Here is a 24026-nt window from a genome sequence, read left to right on the forward strand (position 1 = left end):
CCGAGAGAGAGAAAGAAAAAGAGAACGAGAGAATTAGAGAGAGCATACTGAAATTCACAGACACCGGTATAAGACAGGAGAAGTACTCCAGAATATAACAGACTGACCCTAGCCCCCGACACATAAACTACTGCAGCATAAATTACTGGAGGCTGAGACAGGAGGGTCAGGAGACACTGTGGCCCCATCTGATGATACCCCGGACAGGGCCAATGAGGCAGGATATAACCCCACCCACTTTGCAAAGCACAGCCCCCACACCACTAGAGGGATATGTTCAACCACCAACTTACCATCCTGAGACAAGGCCGAGTATAGCCCACAAAGATCTCCGCCACTGCACAACCCAAGGGGGAGCCAACCCAGACAGGAAAATCACGTCAGTGACTCAACCCACTCAAGTGACGCACCCCTCCTAGGGACAGCATGGAAGAGCACCAGTAAGCCAGTGACTCAGCCCCTGTAATAGGGTTAGAGGCAGAGAATCCCAGTGGAGAGAGGGAACCGGCCAGCAGAGACAGCAAGGGCGGTTCGTTGCTCCAGAGCTTTTTCCGTTCACCTTCACATCCTGGGCCAGACTACACTCAATCATATGACCTACTGAAAGAATGAGTCTTCAGTATAGACTTAAAGGTTGAGACCGAGACTGCGTCTCTCACATGGGTAGGCAGACCATTCCATAAAAATGAGCTCTACAGGAGAATGCCCTGACTCCAGCTGTTGGCTTAGAAATTCTAAGGACAATTAGGAGGCCTGCGTCTTGTGACCGTACGGTACGTGTAGGTATGTACGGCAGGACCAATCGGAAAGCGTGTGTTGTGGCGTACAGCAGGTCAGCCACCAGAGGTAGACTCGTCAAGGCCTGGTGACAGACGGAGTATACATCACGAGGCGATGGCTCCATCTGCTGGATGGGCCAGGTCTCGACGGGCTCTCCGGCCATGTCTAATTGGGGCTGATTGGAGCTGGTGAGTAATCAAGGGCTGATTGCTCACCAGCTGTGCAAGGCCCATAAAGCTGCCAGAATGGCAGCACACAGGGAGAGTGGGGAAGGAAAGGACTCCCATATAGTTGGGGACAGCTGCAGAGGCATGAGGAGGGAGTTCAGTTTTTGTTCCCGACAAGACCCGGAGCCCAGAAGACGGTATCCCAGAGAGGGTCTCATGGGGGAAACCTATCTTTTTCTTTTTGATTTATTATTTAACTTGTTACGGATCATTGGGACGCTACCGTCCCACCTGACCATCATCCGGTGAAATTGCAGAGCGCCAAATTCAAATGACAGAAATCGTAATATTAAACATTCATGAAAATACAAGTGTCATACATCATTTAACAGCTTAACTTCTTCTTAATCCAGCCGCGTTGTCAGATTTCAAAAAGGCTTTACGGCGAAAGCACACCATGCGATTATTTGAGGACAGCGCCCGGCACACAAAAGCATTACATACATTTTCCAACCAAGCAGATGTGTCACGAAAGTCAGAAATAGCGATAAAATAAGTAACTTACCTTTGAAGATCTTCATCTGGTTGCAATCACAAGAGTCCCAGCTACATAAAAATGGTCCTTTTGTTCGATAAAGTCCTTCTTTATTTCCCAAAAAAGTCAGTTTCATTGGCGCGCTAGACTCAGTAATCCACCGGTTTCCCTCTTTCAAAATGCATACAAATGAATCCCGTAAGTTACCAATAAACTTTCTTCCAAACATATCAAACAACGTTTCTAATCAATCCTCAGGTACCCTATTATGTAAATAAACAATACAATTTAAGACGGAGAATACCGGAGACAAATAACGAAGTACGCGCACTCACCAGAACGTGCTACAAACACTACAGCCAAATGGGAGCCACTTAGAAAAACTACAAATTCTAGCTCATTTTTCAAAAAACAAGCCTAGGCCTAGGAACTGCAATCTGGGAGGACTTCCTATTATATTCCCAATCCCAGCCATTGTAATCAGAGGTAAACTGAAGAAAAAAAAAAAGTTCTTGGATGGATTGTCCTCAGGTTTCACCTGCCATATCAGTTCTGTTATACTCACATAGATTATTTTAAGAGTTTTGGAAACTTTAGAGTGTTTTCTATCCAATACTACCAATTATATGCATATCCTAGCTTCTGGGCCTGAGTAACAGGCAGTTTACTTGGGCACCTCAATCATCCAAACTTCCGAATACTAGCCCGAAGAAGTTAATTAAACCCTTGAAACCGAGCTAATCATACTCTGTCTGTGTCTGATGTGTGTAAACGTCTTGACCAAACCCCCTGGTCTGCCACAGTGTGTTTGTGTGCGGCAGGTAGCCTGGCGGGTAGGAGCGTTGGGCCAGTAACCAAATGGTTGCTGGATCGAATCCCTGAGCTGACAAGGTAAAAATCTGTCATTCTGCCCACGAGCAAGGCACTGTTCCCTGGATGCTGAAGCTGTGGATGTTGATTCAGAGGGCTTGGGTTAAATGCGGAAGACACATTTCAGTTGTACAGCTGACAATGTATCCACCTTTCCCTTTCTTCTCCCCAGTTGGTCCTGATATTCCCCAGATAGATGTGACTCCCTACAGTATAACAGACAGAGGATACTCTGCTCAGGAGAGACAGACGGTCTCTCTGCTCTGCCAGGCCCAGTCCAACCCTCCCAGTCAATATGTCTGGTTCTACAACAACAGGTATGTTTTAACACACACGCATCCAACAAATGTAAATGCATGGAGTTTGCTAAATAGCATTGGCACTTAGATCTGAGCTGTGCATGACCATTGGGAGATCATGCTCTCTGAGGCCGACGTGAGTAAGGTTTTCAATCAGGTCAACACCCAAGGCCGCGGGGCCCAACGGTATTCCAGTGCGCATTCTCAGAACATAAGCAGAACAGCAGGCAGACATTTTCACAGTCATTTTCAGCCTCTCCTTGTCCCCATCTGTAATCCCCACATGTCTTAAGCTGACCATCATCATTCCTGTTCCTAAAAACTCTAATTATATCTGCCACAATGACTACCGCCCTGAGTACCACCCTTCATCTGTATTCAAAAAGTATTTTGAAAGGTTGGTTATGGCTCACATTAACTSCATCATCCCAGGCTCCCTAGACCCACTCCAATTTGCATAACGCCTCAACAGATCCTTAAATGACACAATCTCAATTGCTCTCCAAACTGCCCTCACCCACCTGGACAAGAGAAACACCTATATGACAATGCTGTTAATTAACTATAGCTCAGCGTTCAATACCACAGACCCCTCCAAGCTCATCACCAAGCTCAGGACCCTGGGACTGAACTCCTCCCTTTGCACCCGGGCCGGCCCCAGGTGGTGAGGGTAGACAACACACGTCTGCCATGCTGACTCTCAACACTGGGGCCCCTCAGGGGTGCGTGCTTAGTACCCTCCTGTACTCCCTGTTCACCCACGCCTACATGGAGGAGGTCAGTGTCCTGGTAGTGTGGTGCCAGGACAACAACCTCTCCCTCAACTTYAATAAGACCAAGGAGCTGATCGTGTACTACAGGAAACAGGGAAGCGAGAATGCCCCCATCTACATTGATAGAGCTGCAGTGTAGCAGATCGAGAGCCTCAAGGTCTTCAGTGTCCAAATCACTAACGAACGGAAAATGGTCCACATACACACAGTTGTGAAGAAGATGCAACAGTGCCTCTTTCCCCTCAGGAGGTTGAATAGATTTGGCACGGGCCCTCATGTCCTCAAATTTATAAAGCTACACCATTGAAAGCATCTTGACTGGCTGCATGGTACGGCAACTGCATCGCCTTCAATCGCATGGCGCTACAGAGCGTGGTGCGGACAGTCCAGTACATCACTGGGGGACTTACATACAATTATAATATACACTGCTGCTGCTTCTCTGTTTGTCATATATCCTGACCCCTATACTGTACATATCTACCACTACCACTCCAGTATCCCTGCATATTGTAAATATGGTATTGGAGCTGACCCTGGAACTGACCTTGCATATACAGTCCATTCGGAAAGAATTCAGACCTATTGACTTTCTCCACATTTTGTTATGTTACAGACTTATTCTAAAATTGATTAAATWAAAAACTTTCCTCATAAATCTACACACGATACCCCATAATTTACATAAGTATTCAGACCGTTTGCGCTGTGAATCGAAATTGAGCTCAGGTGAATCCTGTTTTCCGTGATCATCCTTGAGTTGTTTCTTCAACTTGATTTGAGTACACCTGTGGTAAATTCAATTGATTGGACATGTTTTGGAAAGGCACACACCTGTCTATATAAGGTCCCAGAGTTGACAGTGCATGTCAGAGCAAAACACAAGCCAAGAGGTCGAAGGAATTGTCCGTAGAGCTCCGAGACAGGATTGTGTCGAGGAACATATTTAGGGAAGGGTACCAAAACATTTCTCCAGAATTGAAGGTCCTCAAGAACASAGTGGGCTCCATCAGATTGGAAGCTTGGAACCACTAACACTCTTCCTAGAGCTGGCTGCCCAGCCAAACTGAGCAAATGGGGAGAAGGGCCTTGGTCAGGAAGGTGACCAAGAACTCGATGGTCACTCTGACATAGCTCCAGAGTTACTCTGTGGAGTTGGGAGAACCTTCCAGAAGGACAGCCATCTCTCCAACACTCCACCAATCAGGCTTTTATGGTAGAGTCGCCAGATGGAAGCCACTCCTCAGTAAAAGGCACATGACAGCCTGCTTGGAGTTTGCCAAAGGCCCAAAATCCTCTCAGATCATGAGAAACAAGATTGTCTTGTCTGATGAAACCAAGATTGAACTCTTTGGTCTGAATGCTAAGCATCACGTCTGGAGGAAACCTGGTAGCATCCCTACGGTGAAGCATGGTGGTGGCGGCAGCATCATGCTGTGGGGATGTTTTTCAGTGGCATGGACTGGGAGACTAGTCACGATTGAGACAAAGATGAACGGAGCAAAGTACAGAGAGATCCTTGATGAAAACCTGCTCCAGAGCACTCAGGACCTCAGACTGGGGCGACGGTTCACCTTCCAACAGGACAAGGACCCTAAGCACACAGCCAAAACAAAGCACGAGTGGCTTTGGGACAAGTCTCAATGTCCTTGAGTGACACAGCCAGAGCCCGGACTTGAACTCCAACGAACATCTCTGGGGAGACCTGAAAATAGCTGTGCAGCAGCACTCCCTATCCAACCTGACAGAGCTTGAGWGGATCTGCAGAGAAGAATGGGAGAAACTCCACAAATATAGGTGTGCCAAGCTTGTAGCGTCATACCCAAGAAGACTCAAGGCTGTAATCGCTGCCAAAGGTGCTTTAACAAAGTACTGAGTAAAGGTTTTGAACACTTATGGAAAATGTGATATTTCAGATTTTTYATATTTTTWGTTAATAAATACATTTGGGTTATTGTGAGTAGATTGACGAGGAATCTTTTTTTTTTATCCATTTGAGAATAAGGCTGTAACATAACAAAATGTGGAAAAAGTGCATTGTATATTAGGCCCAGCCTTTGGAACTTCATTTTTTATGACAAAATGTTTAGTGAAGATAATAATTGTTTCATGCTTTCATTAGTGTTTGAGATTGTCAAAAACCTATAAGGATCCACCTCTTTTTTTCAATTTTCGCCTAAAATGACATACCCCAATCTAACTGCTTGTAGCTCAGGCCCTGAAGCGGGGCGGCAGCGTAGCCTAGTGGTTAGAGTGTTGAACTAGTAACCAAAAGGTTGCAAGATCAAATTCCCGAGCTGACAAGGTACAKGTCTGCTGTTCTGCCCTTGAACAAGGCAGTTAACCCACTGTTCCTAGGCCGTCATTGAAAATAAGAATTTGTTCTTAACTGACCTGCCTAGTCAAATAAAAAAAGCAAGGACATGCATTTTCTTGGTACCATTTGAAAGGAAACACTTTGAAGTTTGTGGAAATGTGAAAGGAATGTAGGAGAATATAACACATTAGTTCTGGTAAAAGATAATACAAAGAAAGAAACAACCGTTTAAAAAAAAAAAATTGTACTATCATCTTAGAAATGCAAGAGAAAGGCCATATTATATTATTCCAGCCCAGGTGCAGATTTTGTACACTAGATGACAGCAGTGTATATGCTAAGTTTTAGGCTGATCTAATGAACCATTGCATTTCTGTTCAAAATGTTCTATCAAGACTGCCCAAATGTGCCTAATTTGTTTATTAATACTTTTCATGTTCAAAATTGTGCACTCTCCTCAAACAATAGCATGGTATATTTTCACTGTAATAGCTACTGTAAATTGGAGAGTGCAGTTAGATTAACAATAATTTAAGTTTTCTGCCAATATCAGATATGTCTATTTCCTGGGAAATGTTCTTGTTACTTACAACCTCATGCTAATGGCATTAGCCTACGTTAGCTCAACCGTCCCGCAGGGGACTCCGATCCTGAAGAAGTTTTAAATAGAAGCATGTTTATAGAACTATTCACAAATTATCGTTCAGGTAATCTCTCTCACTGGCTCTCATCATGTCACGAGCTGACAGGCTCCCATAGACAGGTTCATAAAAGGCCCCAGCTCACTCAACTACCCCCCCCCCCTCTCCAACAGCCCAGAAGCAGAGAAACAGATCTGGCTCCACTGAACTAACCAATCAGCAGTGCAAAGGCTTGGCACTCTGTGACCCCTTGAACACATCAACCTATCACCAACAACAAGCTATACACTCTATCTAGTTGAGAGGTGTCAATGCACAGGTCAGGCATTTCCATTCTCCAAAAACAAATCAAATAAATGTATTGGTAGCAGTTCTGAACACAGACCCACGGCCTATTTGTTCCAGCTTTACTCAGACAGACATGAAACATATGCAGAACAAACGTCAGGCAAGGGGAATACAGGTAGCCTGGGTTCATGTCACAGTAAAGGGGCTGTACAGATACGTCTGTATGTTTTGATGGGCATGCTCTGGTCAGGGACACAGCTGTGGTGAGCAGAGGGGTTGGGTTAAATGCGGAAGACACATTTCAGTTGAATGCATTCAGTTGTACAACTGACTATGTATCCCCCTTTCCCTTTCTCTAGTAGTACTTCTCTTCTTTGTCATCGAGGAGAGAGGTCATCTTTCATGAAAGGTGAAATAAATACAATTGTGTAAATGTCTAGTAGTGTCACGCCCTGATCTGTTTCACCTGTTCTTGTGCTTGTCTCCACCCCCTCCAGGTGTCGCCCATCTTCCCCACTTATCCCCTGGGTATTTATACCTGTGTTTTCTGTCTGTCTGTGCCAGTTCTTCTTGTTTGTTCAAGCATACCAACGGTTTTTGTCTCACCTCCTACTTYTTCCAGTCTCTCTTCTCTCGCTCTCCTGGTTTTGACCCYTGCCTCTCCTGACTCCAAGCCCTTCTGCCTGCCCCCTCTGCCTGCCCCTGACCCTGAGCCTGCCTACCGTCCTTTACCTTTGCCCCTACTCTGGATTACCGACCTCTGCCTGACCTGACCCTGGGCCTGCCTGCCGTCCTGTACCTTGGTACCACTACTCTGGATTATCGACCCCTGCCTGCCTTGACCTGTCGTTTGCCTGCCCCTGTTACAATAAACATTGTTACTTCTGCACAGTCTGCACTTGGGTCTTACCTGAAACCTGAGAGTAGTTACTTTATGTCTAGATAAAAATACACTTGAAAAAGTCCCTGGAAAGCCTACAGACACTATAAACAGGGTCTCTCTGTGGGACCACAATTGCTTTGCAGCATGTTCAGGATTTCTTTCAAAAGCAAGTCAGTATAACATTTGAATAAACTAGATATTCTAAATATTTCCAGAGTGGTGCAGCGGTCTAAGGCACTGCTTCGCAGTGCTAGATGCATCACTACAAACCCGGGTTCGATCCTGGGCTGTATCACAATCGGCCGCGATTGGGAGTCCCATAGGGCGGCAACCAATTGGACCAATTTATTCTGTGTTAGGGGAGGGTTTGGCCAGGGGGGCTTTACAAGTAGGCCGTCATTGTAAATAACAATTTGTTCTTAACTGACTTGCCTAGTTAAATAAAGGTTCAATTAAATAAAAATAGTATTGTGTTTGCATTGGCTGAAAAAATAGGCTCTACAGCACTAACTCAGCCAGCCAGGAGTACCTGTAGGTGAGGATGGGGGAGAGTGACTGATCAATTGTTTCATCCAGGAGAGAGGTTTCATCCTGAATTAAAATATAAATAAGGAATTATTCAAAAAGCTCAACAAATTTCCTAAATCCAGCACGGGTCTACACAATATGTGCAAGGTAAGATCTATGAATGTGTGGTAGCGTTAGCCAGCCCTAAGACTGATATGCTTAACATTATCATAACAAAATATTTCCAATAAGATGCATCAAACTGGTTATGCTATTGAAGAATTTATGTTGAACAGCCAAAATACTACCGTCTAACTTCATTAAAGTTGTTCTTTAGTGATTTACTTTGTTGTTTATATCGCTTATGAAACTGGACATGGAATGGAAAGTAGCCGATAGAAGTTTCCCCAACTTATGACTCAGAATGCGATTACTTCCTGTAGCTTAGAATGTGACCATTTTCCATCGACTTCTGCCTGAATTTTCCTTGCGCGAATTACAGGAGGTAATGGAATCGCTAGATGAGTCTCTTTGTAGACTAGCATCACTGATTCAAGTTTCTTCGATGATAAAGATATACTTTTTCCATGACAGAAAGAAAAGCATTAAACAAACAGGATTCCATATTCTACATGTCAGACGCATGGTGTTCATTAATATATTTTAATCTGAACATTTTGTTCCCAGTATAATGTGTCTTGTGTTACTGTTCTTYCCCTTTCTTTGTTTTATGACCCTGCTGACAGCTGGTGTTTTATGGCCCTAATGACAGCTGGTGTTTTATGACCCTAATGACAGCTGGTGATTAGTTGATTATATGGCACTCTACATTGACAGCGGTGTGCATGTTTTGATGGCCATAATGACAGCTGGTTGTTATGACCTAATGACAGCTGGTGATTTTATGACCCTAATGACAGCTGTGTTTTATGGCCATAATGAAGCTGTGTGTTTATGGCCCTATAATGACAGCTGGTGATTTATGACCCTAATGACAGCTGGTGATGATGACCTAATGACAGCTGGTGTTTCATGGCCCTAATGACAGCTGGTAATTGATAACCTAATGACAGCTGGTGTTTTATGGCCCTAATGAAGCTGGTGATTGATGACCCTCTGACAGCTGGTGTTTTGTGATATGGCCCTGTGGACAGCTGGTGATTGATGACCTAATGACAGCTGGTGATTTATGACCATGACAGCTGGTGATTGATAACCCTGCTGACAGCTGGTGTTTATGGCCCTGCTGACGCTGGTGATTGGTGACCTAATGACAGCTGGTGATTTATGACCCTGATGACAGCTGGTGTTTCATGACCCTAATGACGACTGGTGACTGATAACCCTAATGACAGCTGGTGTTTTATGACCCTAATGACAGCTGGTGATTGATAACCCTAATGACAGCTGGTGTTTTATGGCCCTAATGACAGCTGGTGTTTATATGACCCTAATGACATCTGGTGATTGATGACCTATTGACAGCTGGTGATTGATGACCCTATGACAGCTGGTGATTGATGACTAATGACAGCTGGTTTGTTCTTGGCCTAAATGACAGCTGGTGATTGATGACTATGTGCAGCTGGTGATTGATACACCTAATGACAGCTGGTGATTGATGACCTATGACAGCTGGTGATTGATGACCCTAATGACAGCTGGTGATTGATGACATAATGACAGCTGGTGTTTTATGGCCTAATGACAGCTGGTGTTTATGGCCCTAATGACAGCTGGTGATTTATGGCCCTAATGACAGCTGGTGATTGATGACCCTGCTGACAGCTGGTGATTTATGACCTAATGACAGCTGGTGATTTATGACCCTGATGACAGCTGGTGATTGATGACCCTAATGACAGCTGGTGATTTATGACCCTAATGACAGCTGATGATTTATGACCCTAATGACAGCTGGTGATTGATGACCTAATGACAGCTGGTGTTTTATGGCCCTAATGACAGCTGGTGTTTTATGGCCCTGCTGACAGCTGGTGATTTATGACCCTAATGACAGCTGGTGATTGATGACCCTAATGACAGCTGTGATTTATGACCCTGATGACAGTGGTGATTTATGACCCTGATGACAGCTGGTGTTTTATGGCCCTGTTGAAAGCTGGGGATTTATGACCCTAATGACAGCTGGTGATTTATGACCTGAATGACAGCTGGTGATTGATGGCCCTAATGACAGCTGAGATTGATGACATAATGAAGGCTGGTGATTGATGACCTAATGACAGCTGGTGATTGATGACTCCTAATGACAGCTGGTGATTTATGACCCTAATGACAGCTGGTGATTGATGACCCTAATGACAGCTGGTGATTGATGACTCTAATGACATCTGGTGATTGATGACCTAATGACAGCTGGTGATTGATGACCTAATGAAGCTGGTGATTCATGACCTGCTGACAGCTGGTGATTTATGGCCCTAATGACAGCTGGTGATGATGACCCTAATGACAGCTGGTGATTGATGACCCTAATGACAGCTGATGATTGATGACCTAATGACAGCTGGTGATTCATGACCTAATGACAGCTGGTGATTGATGACCCTAATGACAGCTGTTGATTGATGACCTAATGACAGCTGGTGATTGATGACCCTAATGACAGCTGCTGATTGATGACCTAATGACATCTGTGATTGATGACCTAATGACAGCTGAGATTGATGACATAATGACAGCTGGTGATTGATGACCTAATGTCAGCTGGTGTTTTATGGCCTAATGACAGCTGGCGATTTATGACCCTGATGACAGCTGGTGTTTATGGCCCTAATGACAGCTGGCGATTTATGACCCTGCTGACAGTTTGTGTTTTATGACCCTAATGACATCTGGTGTTTTATGGCCCTAATGACAGCTGGTGTTTTATGGCCTAAATGACGCTGGTGTTTATGGCCCTATGACAGCTGGTGTTTTATGGCCTATGACACGTGGTGTTTTATGGCCCTAATGACAGCTGGTGTTTATGGCCCTAATGACAGCTGGTGTTTTATGACCCTAATGACAGCTGGTGTTTTATGACCTAATGACAGCTGGTGATTGATGACCCTAATGACAGCTGGTGATTGATGACATAATGACAGCTGTGATTGATAACCAAATGACAGCTGGTGTTTCATGGCCCTAATGAAAGCTGGGGATTTATGACCCTAATGACAGCTGGTGATTTATGACCCTGATGACAGCTGGTGATTGATGCCCTAATGACAGCTGAGATTGATGACATAATGAAGGCTGGTGATTGATGACCTAATGACAGCTGGTGATTGATGACATAATGACAGCTGTGTTATGCCTAATGACAGCTGGTGTTTTATGGCCCTAATGACAGCTGGTGATTTATGGCCCTAATGACAGCTGGTGATTGATGCCTAATGACAGCTGGTGATTGATGACCCTAATGACAGCTGGTGATTGATGACCTAATGACAGCTGGTGATTGATGACCTAATGACAGCTGGTGATTGATGACCCTAATGACAGCTGGTGATTGATGACCCTAATGACAGCTGGTGATTGATGACTAATGATGGTGATTGAACCTAATGACAGCTGGTAAATGATGACAAATGACAGCTTGTGATTGATGACCTAATGACAGCGGTGATTGATGACCTAATGATAGCTGGTAAATGATGACAAAATGACAACTGGTGATTGATGACCTGCTGACAGTTGGTGATTAATGACCCTAATGACAGCTGGTGTTTTATGACCCTAATGACAGCTGGTGATTGATGCCCTAATGACAGCTGGTGATAATGACCTAATGACAGCTGGTGTTTTATGATCCTAATGACAGTTGGTGATTAATGACCCTAATGACAGCTGGTGTTTTATGACCTAATGACAGCTGGTGATTGATGCCCCTAATGACAGCTGGTGATTAATGACCATAATGACAGTGGTGTTTTATGACCCTAATGACAGCTGTGTTTTATATGGCCTAATGACAGCTGGCGATTTATGACCCTGCTGACAGTTGTGTGTTTATGACCCTAATGACAGCTGGTGTTTTATGGCCTAATGACAGCTGGTGTTTTATGGCCATAATGACAGCTGGTGTTTCATGACCCTGATGACAGCTGGTGATTGATGACCTAATGGCAGCTGGTGATTGATGACCTAATGATAGCTAGTGATTGATGACCCTGTTGACAGCTGGTGATTGATGACCCTAATGACAGCTGGTGATTGATGACCTAATGACAGCTGGTGATTGATGACCTAATGACAGATGGTGATTGATGACCCTAATGACAGCTGGTGATTGATGACCCTAATGATAGCTGATGATTCATGACCTGCTGACAGCTGGTGATTTATGACCAAATGACAGCTGGTGATTCATGACCTAATGACAGCTGGTGATTGATGACCTAATGACAGCTGGTGATTCATGACCCTAATGACAGCTGGTGATTTCTTGGCTGAGGCCCTGTTTGACATAGAAACACCGGACTTTCAGAGTTTAAAAAAATAAAAAGTGTATTCATTATTAATTATAAAAAAATATGAATATAATCCTCCTATGGGGCCATTAGAGGGCACTTCTAGTAATTTGATTGCAGTACAAGGTTATTAGGTAGAGGAGAGGAACTGCATTGCTTCTTTCAAGTTCAACTTTTTATTGTCACCTGCACTAATACAGTGAAATGCCTTACTTGCTTGCGCTTTCCCAACAATGATTTATCAATATCAGTAGTAATCAATATCAGTAGTATTATTAAAAAAAAAGGTAAAGTAAAACAAAACAACACAAGAAGTAAGAACAAAAGAAAGTAAGTAAGCTACAGAGCCTTCAGAAAGTATTCACACCCGAAGCTACAGAGCCTTCAGAAAGTATTCACACCCCAGAGCTACAGAGCCTTCAGAAAGTATTCACACCCCAAGCTACAGAGCCTTCAGAAAGTATTCACACCCAAGCTACAGAGCCTCAGAAAGTATTCACACCCCAAGCTACAGAGCCTTCAGAAAGTATTCACACCCCAAGCTACAGAGCCTTCAGAAATATTCACACCCCAAGCTACAGAGCCTTCAGAAAGTATTCACACCCCAAGCTACAGAGCCTTCAGAAAGTATTCACACCCCAAGCTACAGAGCCTTCAGAAAGTATTCTCACCACTTCACTTCTTCCACATTTTACCAATGCCTCGCAAAGAAGGGCCCCTATTGGTAGATAGGTCAAAACAAAAACTGACATTGAATATCCCTTTCAGCATGGTGAAGTTATTAATTCCACTTTGGATGGTGTCTCAATACACCCAGTCACTACAAAGATACAAGCGTTCTTCCTACCTCAGTTGCCGGAGAGGAAGGAAACCGCTAAGGGATTTTATTCATGAGGATCCTGATAAAATACAAAAAAATCTCAGTCAGGTGTTTTATATATTGGTTATAAACCCAGCACAGGTGGTTGGTGGCACATTAATTGGGGAGCATGGGTTCGTGGAGCGGAATGGTATCAAATACATTGTTTTCATGTGTTTGATGCCATTCCATGTATTTGTATTTTTATTTATTAGGGATCCTGTTAGCAATTGATGTTATTCTTCAATAACACAATCTCCAAAGCAAATCAGGGTGAGAAAAATAGGTTTATTTGAGAAGGACAAATCACGATGTTATGCTGGGAGGTAGATGTTCAGATGTTCAGTCTCCCCTGTCTTCAGCTTTTCTCCACTAAACAAAGGAACAGGATGTCATTTATAACCCACCATCCTAGCCTGGGGATGACCAATCAAAAGTCCTTGCAGTACAACTGGCCAATAGCTAGATAACAAGTATCCTGCTCCCGACTCAATGTACAGACCGTAGTAAATGTAGCTCTGAGTTCAGGAGTGGCATTCCACAGATTCTAAACAGCTGTTGAACTGAAACCCAACTCCTATTTACAATTCCCTATTAACCATTAGTACTCTAGTTTTTAGTACTCTCACCTTCTCATCCTCTAAAATCTCTCAAACTCTCAAACTCTGTGTTGTGTATTTATCTTCAAAATATTCTTATAATCCCCATTAGCTTCTGCCAAAGGCAGCAGCTACTCTTCCTGGTGTCCAAACACACCAAAACACCGACATTACGTAGACAACAAAAGAAAAAAACAGTGAACTATATTTCTACTGAATGAGCTAAAGATAAAACAGTACATGATATAACATCCCTACACCACCACATATCCACAACACAAAATGTTCCATGTGCTCCATTCCGGTCGTTATTATGAGCCGTTCTCCCCTCAGCAGCCTCCACTGAAAACCAGTCAGGTGTTTTATATATTGGTTCTAATCCCAGCCAGGTGTGTTATATATTGGTTCTAATCCAGCCTGGTGTTTTTTATATTGGTTCTAATCCCAGCCAGGTGTTTTATATATTGGTTCTAATCCAGCCAGGTGTTTTATATATTGGTTCTAATCCGGCCTGGTGTTTTTTATATTGGTTTTAATCCAGCCAGGTGTACACGGGACCCCAGTTCACCATCACTAGGATTCTGCGGATGCACACAGGTACCTACGCCTGTCTGGCTCAGAACACATACCTCAACACCCGCTCTATGAAGACCATCAGCCTCACCGTTTACTGTGAGTAACCTCTGATCTCTAACCCCCGACTACCATCCCCTGACCTCCAACTTTCTCTCTCTACCTTCTACTACTTCTCTCCCTCTTCTCCATATGGCGTCACCACACACACACACTCACACACAAACACACACACCGAAACACACAAACACACACACCGAAACACACATGGAATCGTTGGGGATGCTGCAGACCTGTTGGAGCATCGGGGGAAGAGACGGAACTCTCAGGAGGTTCTAAGGTACCAAACACTTTTATGTCACTGTGATGTTACTGCCATGGCAACCCCTGGTTGACTGAAAGGCTGGTGCTTGTCATCCTGCTGTCCTGTGACGATATACACACTCACACACAAACACACACACAATATCAACACAATCAACACAGTGTTGCGCTGTATATTGTCCCCCTGTCCCCCAGACCCTCCAGATGGTTCCCCCTCCTGCTCTGTTCTGCCAGCAATGAACTACTCCTCCCTCAACCTGTTCTGTTCATGGCTGGGGGGCCTGCCCCCCCCTTCACTACGTTGGACCACAAACCCTCTCTCCCTGGCACAGGTACACACACACACACACACGTATACAGTACATACACACACAGCATGTTAAATGTGCAACCAGAGGGGATAAAAAACCTAAACCACTTTTATTCCACACACAGAGATGCGTACAAAGCTCTCCCTCACCCTCCATTTGGCAAATCTCACCATAATTCTATCCTCCTGATTCCTTGCTTACAAGCAAAAATTAAAGCACGAAGCACCAGTGAATCAGTCTATAAAAAAGTGGTCAGATGAAGCAGATGTTAAACTACAGGACTATTTTGTTAGCACAGACTGGAACATGTTCCGGGATTCTTCCGATGACATTGAGTAATACACCACATCAGTCACTGGCTTCATCAATAAGTGCATCGATGACGTCGTCCCCACACTGACTGTATGTTCATATCCCAACCAGAAGCCATGGATTACAGGCAACATTCACACTGTTCTAAAAGGGTAGAGCTGCCACTTTCAAGGAGCGGGACTCTAACCAGGAAGCTTATAAGAAATCCCACTATGCCCTCTGATGAACCATAAAACAGGCAAAGTGTCAATACAGGACTAAGATTGAATTGCACTAGACTGGCTCTGACGCTCGGCGGATGTGGCAGGGCTTGCAAACTATTATAGACTACAAAGTGAAGCACAGCAGAGAGCTGCCCAGTGACACGAGCCTACCAGATGAGTTAAATAACTTCTATGCTCGCTTCGAGGCAAGTAACACTGAAACATGCATGAGAGCATCAGCTGTTCCGGACGACTTTGTGATCAAGCTCTCTGCAGCCGATGTGAGCAAGACCTTTAAACAGGGCAACATTCACAAGGCCGCAGGGCCAGACGGATTACCAGGACATGTACTCCGAGCATGCACTGACTAACTGGCAAGTGTCTTCACTGACATTTTCAACCTTTCCCTTCTCTGAGTCTGTAGAACCGACATGTTTCAAGCAGACCACCGTAGATCCTGTAACCAAGAACAGTAAGGTAACCTGCCTAAATGACTACCGACCCGTAGCACTCATGGCTGTAGCCATGACATGCTTTGAAAGGCTGGTCACGACTCACATCAACACCATTATCCCAGAAACCCTAGACCCACTCCAAATAGCATACCGTCCCACAGATCCACAGATGATACAATCTCTATTGCACTCCACACTGCCCTATCATACCTGGACAAAAGGAACACCTATGTGAGAATGCTATTCATTGACAACAGCCCAGCGTTCAACACCATAGTGCCCTCAAAGCACATCACTAAGCTAAGGACCCTGGGACTAAACACCTCCCTCTGCAACTGGATCCTGGACTTCCTGACGGGCCGCCCCCCAGGTGGTAAGGGCAGGTAACAACGCATCCGCCAGGCTGATCCTCAACACGGGGGCCCCTCAGAGGTGTGTGCTCAGTCCCGTCCTGTACTCCCTGTTCACTCATGACTGCATGGCCAGGCACAACTGTAACACCATCATTAAGTTTGCTGATGACACAACAGTGGTAGGCCTGATCAGCGACAACGAAGAGACAGCCTATAGGGAGGAGGTCAGAGACCTGACCATGTGGTGCCAGGACAACAACCTCTCCCTCAACGTGATCAAGACAAAGGAGATGATTGTGGACTACAGGAGAAGGAGGACTGAGCACGCCCCCATTCTCATCGACGGGGCTGTAGTGGAGCAGGTTGAGAGCTTCAAGTTTCCTGGCGTTCACATCACCAACAAACTAACATGGTCCAAGCACACCAAGACAGTCGTGAAGAGGGCACAACAAAACCTTTTCCCCCTCAGGAGACTGAAAAGTTTTGGCATGGGTCCTCAGATCCTCAAAAGTTTCTACATCTGCATCATTTAGAGCATTCTGACTGGTTGTATCACTGCCTGGTATGGAAACTGCTAGGCCTCTGACCGCAAGGCACTACAGAGGGTAGTGCGTACAGTCCAGTATATCACCGGGGCCAAGCTTCCTGCCATCCAGGACCTCTATACCAGGCGGTGTCAGAGGAAGGCCCTAGAAATTGTCAGACTCCAGCCACCCTAGTCATAGACTGTTCTCTCTGCTACCGCACGGCAAGCGGTACCAGAGCGCCAAGTCTAGGTCCAAGAGGCTTCTGAACAGCTTCTACCCCCAAGCCATAAGACTCCTGAACAACTAATCAAATGGCTACCCAGACTATTTGCACCCCCCCCCCTCGCTCTTCTATCCTGCTGCTACTGTCTGTTATTATCTATGCATAGTCACTTTAATAACTCTACCTACATGTACATATTACCTCATTACCTCGACACCGGTGCCGCTGCACATTGACTCCGCACTGGTACCCCCTGTAATTAGCCCCGCTATTGTTATTTATTGCTGCTCTTCAATTATTTGTTAGTCTTATCTCTTACTTTTTTTAGGTATTTTCTTAAAACTGAATTGTTGGTTAAGGACTTGTAAGTAAGCATTTCACTGTAAGGTCTACAGCTGTTGTATTCGGCGCATGTGACAAATACATTTGATTTGGTTTGATTTGACATGTATACACAACACCAACACACATAGACAAACACGTATACACACACACGTATACACACACACACACGTATACACACACACACACACACACACACACACACACACACACACACACACACACACACCACACACACACACAACACACACACCACACACACACACACCAACAGTACAAACACCAGCACACCACCAACAATGGAAGGCTCCTAACAAATTAAATTATTGTTTTTCCGGTTGTTATTGCACCAGGGAGAGGTGTGGCTTGGGGGTGAAGGGCCGTGGCCAGGCAACAATGTCTCCATACTGCAGTCTGGATCCCAGACCTCCAACAACTCTCTGTTCACCTGCCTGGGGATACACCCTGCTCTCAACACCCCCACACAATGCACTGCACGGGCCTGTAAGTCTCACACACCTCCACACAATGCACTGCACGGGCCTGTAAGTTTCACTCACTCACGGGGGAGTAATGCATAAGGTGATGGGTCAGGTCTTAAAGGTGATGGGTCAGGTCTTAAAGGTGATGGGTCAGGTCTTAAAGGTGATGGGTCAGGTCTTAAAAGTGATGGGTCAGGTCTTAAAGGTGATGGGTCAGGTCTTAAAGGTGATGGGTCAGGTCTTAAGTTAGGTTACGTTTAAAGGTAGACTCAGGAAGATGACATAGATGCACCAACGAAACAGTAGTAGCAAAGACAAAAGGAGAAAGTAAAAAATAACCCAATTGGGTAAATATTGGACAGAACACATGCTGGGTTATTTTGACCAAGCCAGTGTGGCCCATTGGGTTTAGTTTAGTAGGATCCCCATTAGCTACTGCACATGCAGCAGATACTCTTCCTAGGGTCCACATCTAACGAACACATACATGACAAAGTACAGAACAATTACAGAACAACAAGATATTACATTAAATTCAAAATAAATAAATAATGTCCAACCTGGAGAGGTCTACAAGCCACAGTGTCTCACACCCACTGTGAAATATGGTGGAGGATTGGTGATGATCTGGGGGTGCTTCAGCAAGGCTGGAATCGGGCAGATTTATCTTTGTGAAGGACGCATGGATCAAGCCACATACAAGGTTGTCCTGGAAGAAAACGTGCTTCCTTCTGCTCTGACAATGTTCCCCAACTCTGAGGAGTGGTTTTTCCAGCAGCACAATGCTCCATGCCACACAGCCAGGTCATTCAAGGTGTGGTTGGAGGACCACCAGATCAATACCTTGTCATGGCCAGCCCAATCTCCAGACCGGATCCCCATTTAAAACCTCTGGAATGTGATCAAGAGGAAGATGGATGGTCACAAGCCATCAAACAAAGCCGAGCTGCTTGAATTTTTGCGCCAGGAGTGGCATAAAGTCACCCAACATCAATGTGAAAGACTGGTGGAGAGCATTTATTTTTTTATTTTATTTCACCTTTATTTAACCAGGCAGGCCAGTTGAGAACAAGTTCTCAATGACCTGGCCAAGATAAAGCCTGCGACAAAAACAACAACACAGAGTTACACATGGGATAAACAAAAGTACAGTCAATAACACAATAGAAAAAGTCTATGTACAGTGTAGTAAGATTAGGGAGGTAAGGCCTAAAAAATAGGCCGTAGAGGCAAAATAATTACAATTTAGCATTAATACTGGAGTGATAGATGTGCAGATGATGATGTGCAAGTAGAGATACTGGGATGCAAAAGAGCAAAAAAGAACAATAATAACAGTATGGGATGAGGTAGTTAGTTGGTTGGATCGGCTATTTACAGATAGGCTGTGTACAGGTTCAGTGATCGGTAAGCTGTTCTGACAGCTGATGCTTAAAGTTAGAGAGGGAGACATATATCTCCAGCTTCAGTGATTTTTGCAATTCGTTCTAGTCATTGGCAGTAGAGAATTGTAAGGAAAGGTGGCCAAAAGAGGTCTTGGCTTTGTGGATCACCAATGAAATATACCTGCTGGAGCGCGTGCTACGGGTGGGTGTTGCTATGGTGACCAGTGAGCTGAGATAAGGCAGCGCTTTACCTAGCAAAGACATATAGATGACCTAGAGCCAGTGGGTTTGGCGACTAATATGTAGCGAGGGCCAGCCAACGAGAGCATACAGATCGCAGTGGTGGGTAGTATATGGGGCTTTGGTGACAAAACGGATGGCACTGTGAAAGAATACATCCAATTTTCTGAGTAGAGAGTTGGAGGCTATTTTGTAAATTACATCGCCGAAGTCAAGGATCGGTAGGATAGTCAGTTTTACAAGGGTATGTTTAGCAGCATGAGTGAAGGAGGCTTAGTTGCGAAATAGGAAGCCAATTCTAGATTTAATTTTGGATTGGAAATGCTTAATATGAGTCTGGAAGGAGAGTTTACAGTCTTACCAGACACCTAGGTATTTATAGTTGTCCACATATTCTAAGTCAGAACCGTCCAGAGTAGTGATGCTGGTCGGGCGGGAGGGTGCGGGCAGCAATCGGTTGAATAGCATGCATTTAGTTTTACTAGAATTTAAAAGCAGTTGGAGGCCACGGAAGGAGTGTTGTATGGCATTGAAGCTCGTTTGGAGGTTTGTTAACACAGTGTCGAAAGAAGGGCCGTATACAGAATGGTGTCGTCTGCGTAGAGGTGGATCAGAGAATCACCAGCAGCAAGAGCAGCATCATTGATATATACAGAGAAAAGTGTCGGCCCGAGAAATGAACCATGTGGCACCCCCAGAGATTGCAAGAGGTCCGGACAACAGGCCCTCCGATTTGACACACTTAACTCTATCTGAGAAGTAGTTGGTGAACCAGGCAAGGCAAGGCATTTGCAAAACCAAGGCTATTGAGTCTGCCGATAAGAATGCAGTGATTGACAGAGTCGAAAGCCTTGGCCAGGTCGATGAAGACGGCTGCACAGTACTGTCTTTTATCGATGGCGGTTATGATATTGTTTAGGACCTTGAGCGTGGCTGAGGTGCATCCATGACCAGCTTGGATACAAGATTGCATAGTGGAGAAGGTATGGTGGGATTCGAAATGGTCGGTGATCTGTTTGTTAACTTGGCTTTCGAAGGTTTTAGAAAGGCAGGGCAGGATAGATATAGGTCTATAACAGTTAGGGTCTAGAGTGTTTCCCCCTTTGAAGAGGGGGATGACCGTGGCAGCTTTCCAATATTTGGGGATCTCATGTTATGCTGATTAATGCGGACCCAAAAGCGACTTAAAGAAACAGAGTCTTTATTCCAGGCAAAAACACGACAGGGCGGAACAAGGACACAGGACAGCAAACATCAAACAAGAATCCGACAACGACAGAAGCGGAAAACAGAGGGAGAAATAGGGACTCTAATCAGAGGGCAAAATAGGGGACAGGTGTGAAAGAGTAAATGAGGTCGTTAGGAGAATGAGAAACAGCTGGGAGCAGGAACGGAACGATAGGAGAGAGAGAGCGGGAGAGGGAGAGAGGAGGAGGAGAGAGAGAGAGAGAAAGAGGAAAGAACCTAATAAGACCAGCAGAGGGAAGCACAGGGACAAGACATGAAAATAAATGACAAAACATGACAGTACCCCCCACTCACCGAGCGCCTCCTGGCGCACTCGAGGAGGAACCCTGGCGGCAACGGAGGAAATCATCAATCAACGAACGGTCCAGCACGTCCCGAGATGGAACCCAACTCCTCTCTCTCAGGACCGTAACCCTCCCAATCCACTAAGTACTGGTGACCACGTCCCGGAGAACGCATATCATGATCTTCCGTACCTTGTAATAGGTGCGCTCGACAAGGACGGGGGGGGGGAGGAAAGACGAACGGGGGCGCGAAGAAAAGGCTTGACACAGGAGACATGGAAGACAGGGTGGACGCGACGAAGATGTCGCGGAAGAAGCAGTCGCACAGCGACAGGATTGACGACCTGAGAAGCACGGAACGGACCAATGAACCGGAGTCAACTTGGCAGAAAAGCTGTCGTAAGGGGAGGTTGCGAGTGGAAAGCCACACTCTCTGACCGCGACAATACCTAGGACTCCTTATCCTACGTTTATTGGCGGCTCTCACAGTCTGCGCCCTGTAACGGCAAAGTGCAGACCTGACCCTCCTCCAGGTGCGCTCACAACGTTGGACAAAAGCCTGAGCGGAGGAACGCTGGACTCGGCGAGCTGGGACGAGAACAGAGGGGCTGGTACCAAGACTACTCTGAAACGGAGATAGCCCGGTAGCAGACGAGGGAAGCGAGTTATGAGCGTACTCACCCAGGGGAGCTGTTCTGCCCAAGACGCAGGGTTTCGAAACGAAAGGCTGCGTAATTGCGACCAATCGACTGATTGGCCCTTTCTGCTTGACCGTTAGATTGGGGATGAAACCCGGAAGAGAGACTGACGGAAGCACCGATCAAACGACAGAACTCCCTCCAAAACTGTGACGTGAATTGCGGACCTCTGTCTGAAACGGCGTCTAACGGGAGGCATGAATTCTGAACACATTCTCAATGATGATCTGTGCCGTCTCCTTAGCGGAAGGAAGCTTAGCGGGGGAATGAAATGTGCCGCCTTAGAGACCTATCGATAACCGTAAGAATCACAGTCTTCCCCGCAGACGAAGGCAGACCGGTAATAAAGTCTAAGGCGATGTGAGACCATGGTCGAGGAATGGGAAGCGGTCTGAGACGACCGGCAGGAGGAGAGTTACCTGACTTAGTCTGCGCGCAGTCCGAACAAGCAGCCACGACACGGCGCGTGTCACGCTCCTGAGTAGGCACCAAACCCGCTGGCGAATAGAAGCAAGCGTACCCGAACGCCGGGGTGGCCAGCTACTTGGCAGAGTGAGCCCACTGAAGAACAGCCAGACGAGTAGAGACAGGAACGAACAGAAGGTTACTAGGACAGCGCGCGCGCACGCAGTGTGGGGTGAGTGCTTGCTTTACGTGTCTCTCAATTCCCGCCAGTCAACCCGACAACACGCCCTTCAGGGAGAATCCCCTCGGGGTCGGTAGAAGCCACAGAAGAACTAAAGAGACGAGAATAAGGCATCAGGCTTGGTGTTCTTATTTCCCGGGCGATAGGAAATCACGAACTCGAAACGAGCGAAAAACAACGCCCAACGAGCTTGACGTGCATTAAGTCGTTTGGCCGAACGGATGTACTCAAGGTTCTTATGGTCAGTCCAAACGACAAAAGGGACGGTCGCCCCCTCCAACCACTGTCGCCATTCGCCTATGGCTAAGCGGATGGCGAGCAGTTCGCGGTTACCCACATCATAGTTGCGTTCCGATGGCGACAGGCGATGAGAAAAGTAAGCGCAAGGATGGACCTTATCGTCAGAATGGAAGCGCTGGGACAGAATGGCTCCACGCCCACCTCTTGAAGCGTCAACTCTCGACAATGAATTTTTAGTGACGTCAGGAGTAACAAGGATAGGGGCGGATGTAAAACGCTTCTTGAGGAGATCAAAAGCTCCCTGGGCGGAACCGGCCACTTAAAGCAAGACTTGACAGAAGTCAGAGCTGTGAGAGGGCAGCCACTTGACCGAAATTACGAATGAAACGCCGATAGAATTAGCGAAACCGAGAAAGCGCTGCAACTCGACAGTGACTTAGGAACGGGCCAATCGCTGACAGCCTGGACCTTAGCGGGATCCATCTGAATGCTTCAGCGGAAATAACAGAACGAGAATGTGACAGAGGAGAATGAAAGGCGCACTTCTCAGCCTTCACGTAGAGACAATTCTCTAAAAGGCGCTGGAGTACACGTCGAACGTGCTGAACATGAATCTCGAGAGACGGTGAAAAATCAGGATATCGTCAAGGTAAACGAAAACAAAGTGTTCAGCATGTCTCTCAGTACATCATTAACTAATGCCTGAAAGAAGCTGGAGCATTTGCGAGACCGAACGGCAAAACCCGGTATTCAAAATGCCCTAACGGAGTGTTAAACGCTGTCTTCCACTGTCCCCCTCTGATGCGTACGAGATGGTAGCGTTACGAAGGTCCAACTTAGTAAAGAACCTGGCTCCCTGCAAAATCTCGAAGGCTGACGACATAAGGGAGCGGATAACGATTTTAACCGTTATGTCATTCAGCCTCGATAATCACGCAGGGGCGCAGAGTACCGTCCTTCTTCTTAACAAAGAAAAACCCCGCTCCGGCGGGAGAGGAAGAAGGCACACGGTACCGGCGTCGAGAGAAACAGACAGATATCCTCGAGAGCCTTACGTTCGGAGCCGACAGAGAGTATAGTCTACCCCGAGGGGGAGTGGTCCCCGGAAGCAGATCAATCACAACAATCATACGACCGGTGAGGAGGAAGGGAGTTGGCTCTGGACCGACTGAAGACCGTGCGCA

General features: G+C 45.8%; 1 protein-coding gene and 1 pseudogene across 1 annotated transcript in view; one reads left to right on the forward strand and one right to left on the reverse strand.

Annotated features, from left to right (window-relative positions):
• Window positions 1-592, reverse strand: part of LOC111978201 (PDZ domain-containing protein 2-like) — a 120985-nt gene extending 120393 nt beyond the window's left edge. Inside the window, exon 1 of the mRNA XM_070443084.1 lies at window positions 560-592. Coding sequence (XP_070299185.1) covers window positions 560-592 — 33 coding nt within the window. The remainder of the gene's footprint in view (window positions 1-559) is intronic.
• A 193-nt stretch (window positions 593-785) lies between these two features.
• LOC139027583 (V-set and immunoglobulin domain-containing protein 10-like 2) overlaps window positions 786-24026 on the forward strand; it is a 123250-nt pseudogene continuing 100009 nt past the window's right edge.

The sequence above is a fragment of the Salvelinus sp. IW2-2015 genome, linkage group LG1 (genome assembly GCF_002910315.2).
Source record: "Salvelinus sp. IW2-2015 linkage group LG1, ASM291031v2, whole genome shotgun sequence".
In the NCBI taxonomy this organism is placed as follows: Eukaryota; Metazoa; Chordata; class Actinopteri; order Salmoniformes; family Salmonidae; genus Salvelinus; species Salvelinus sp. IW2-2015.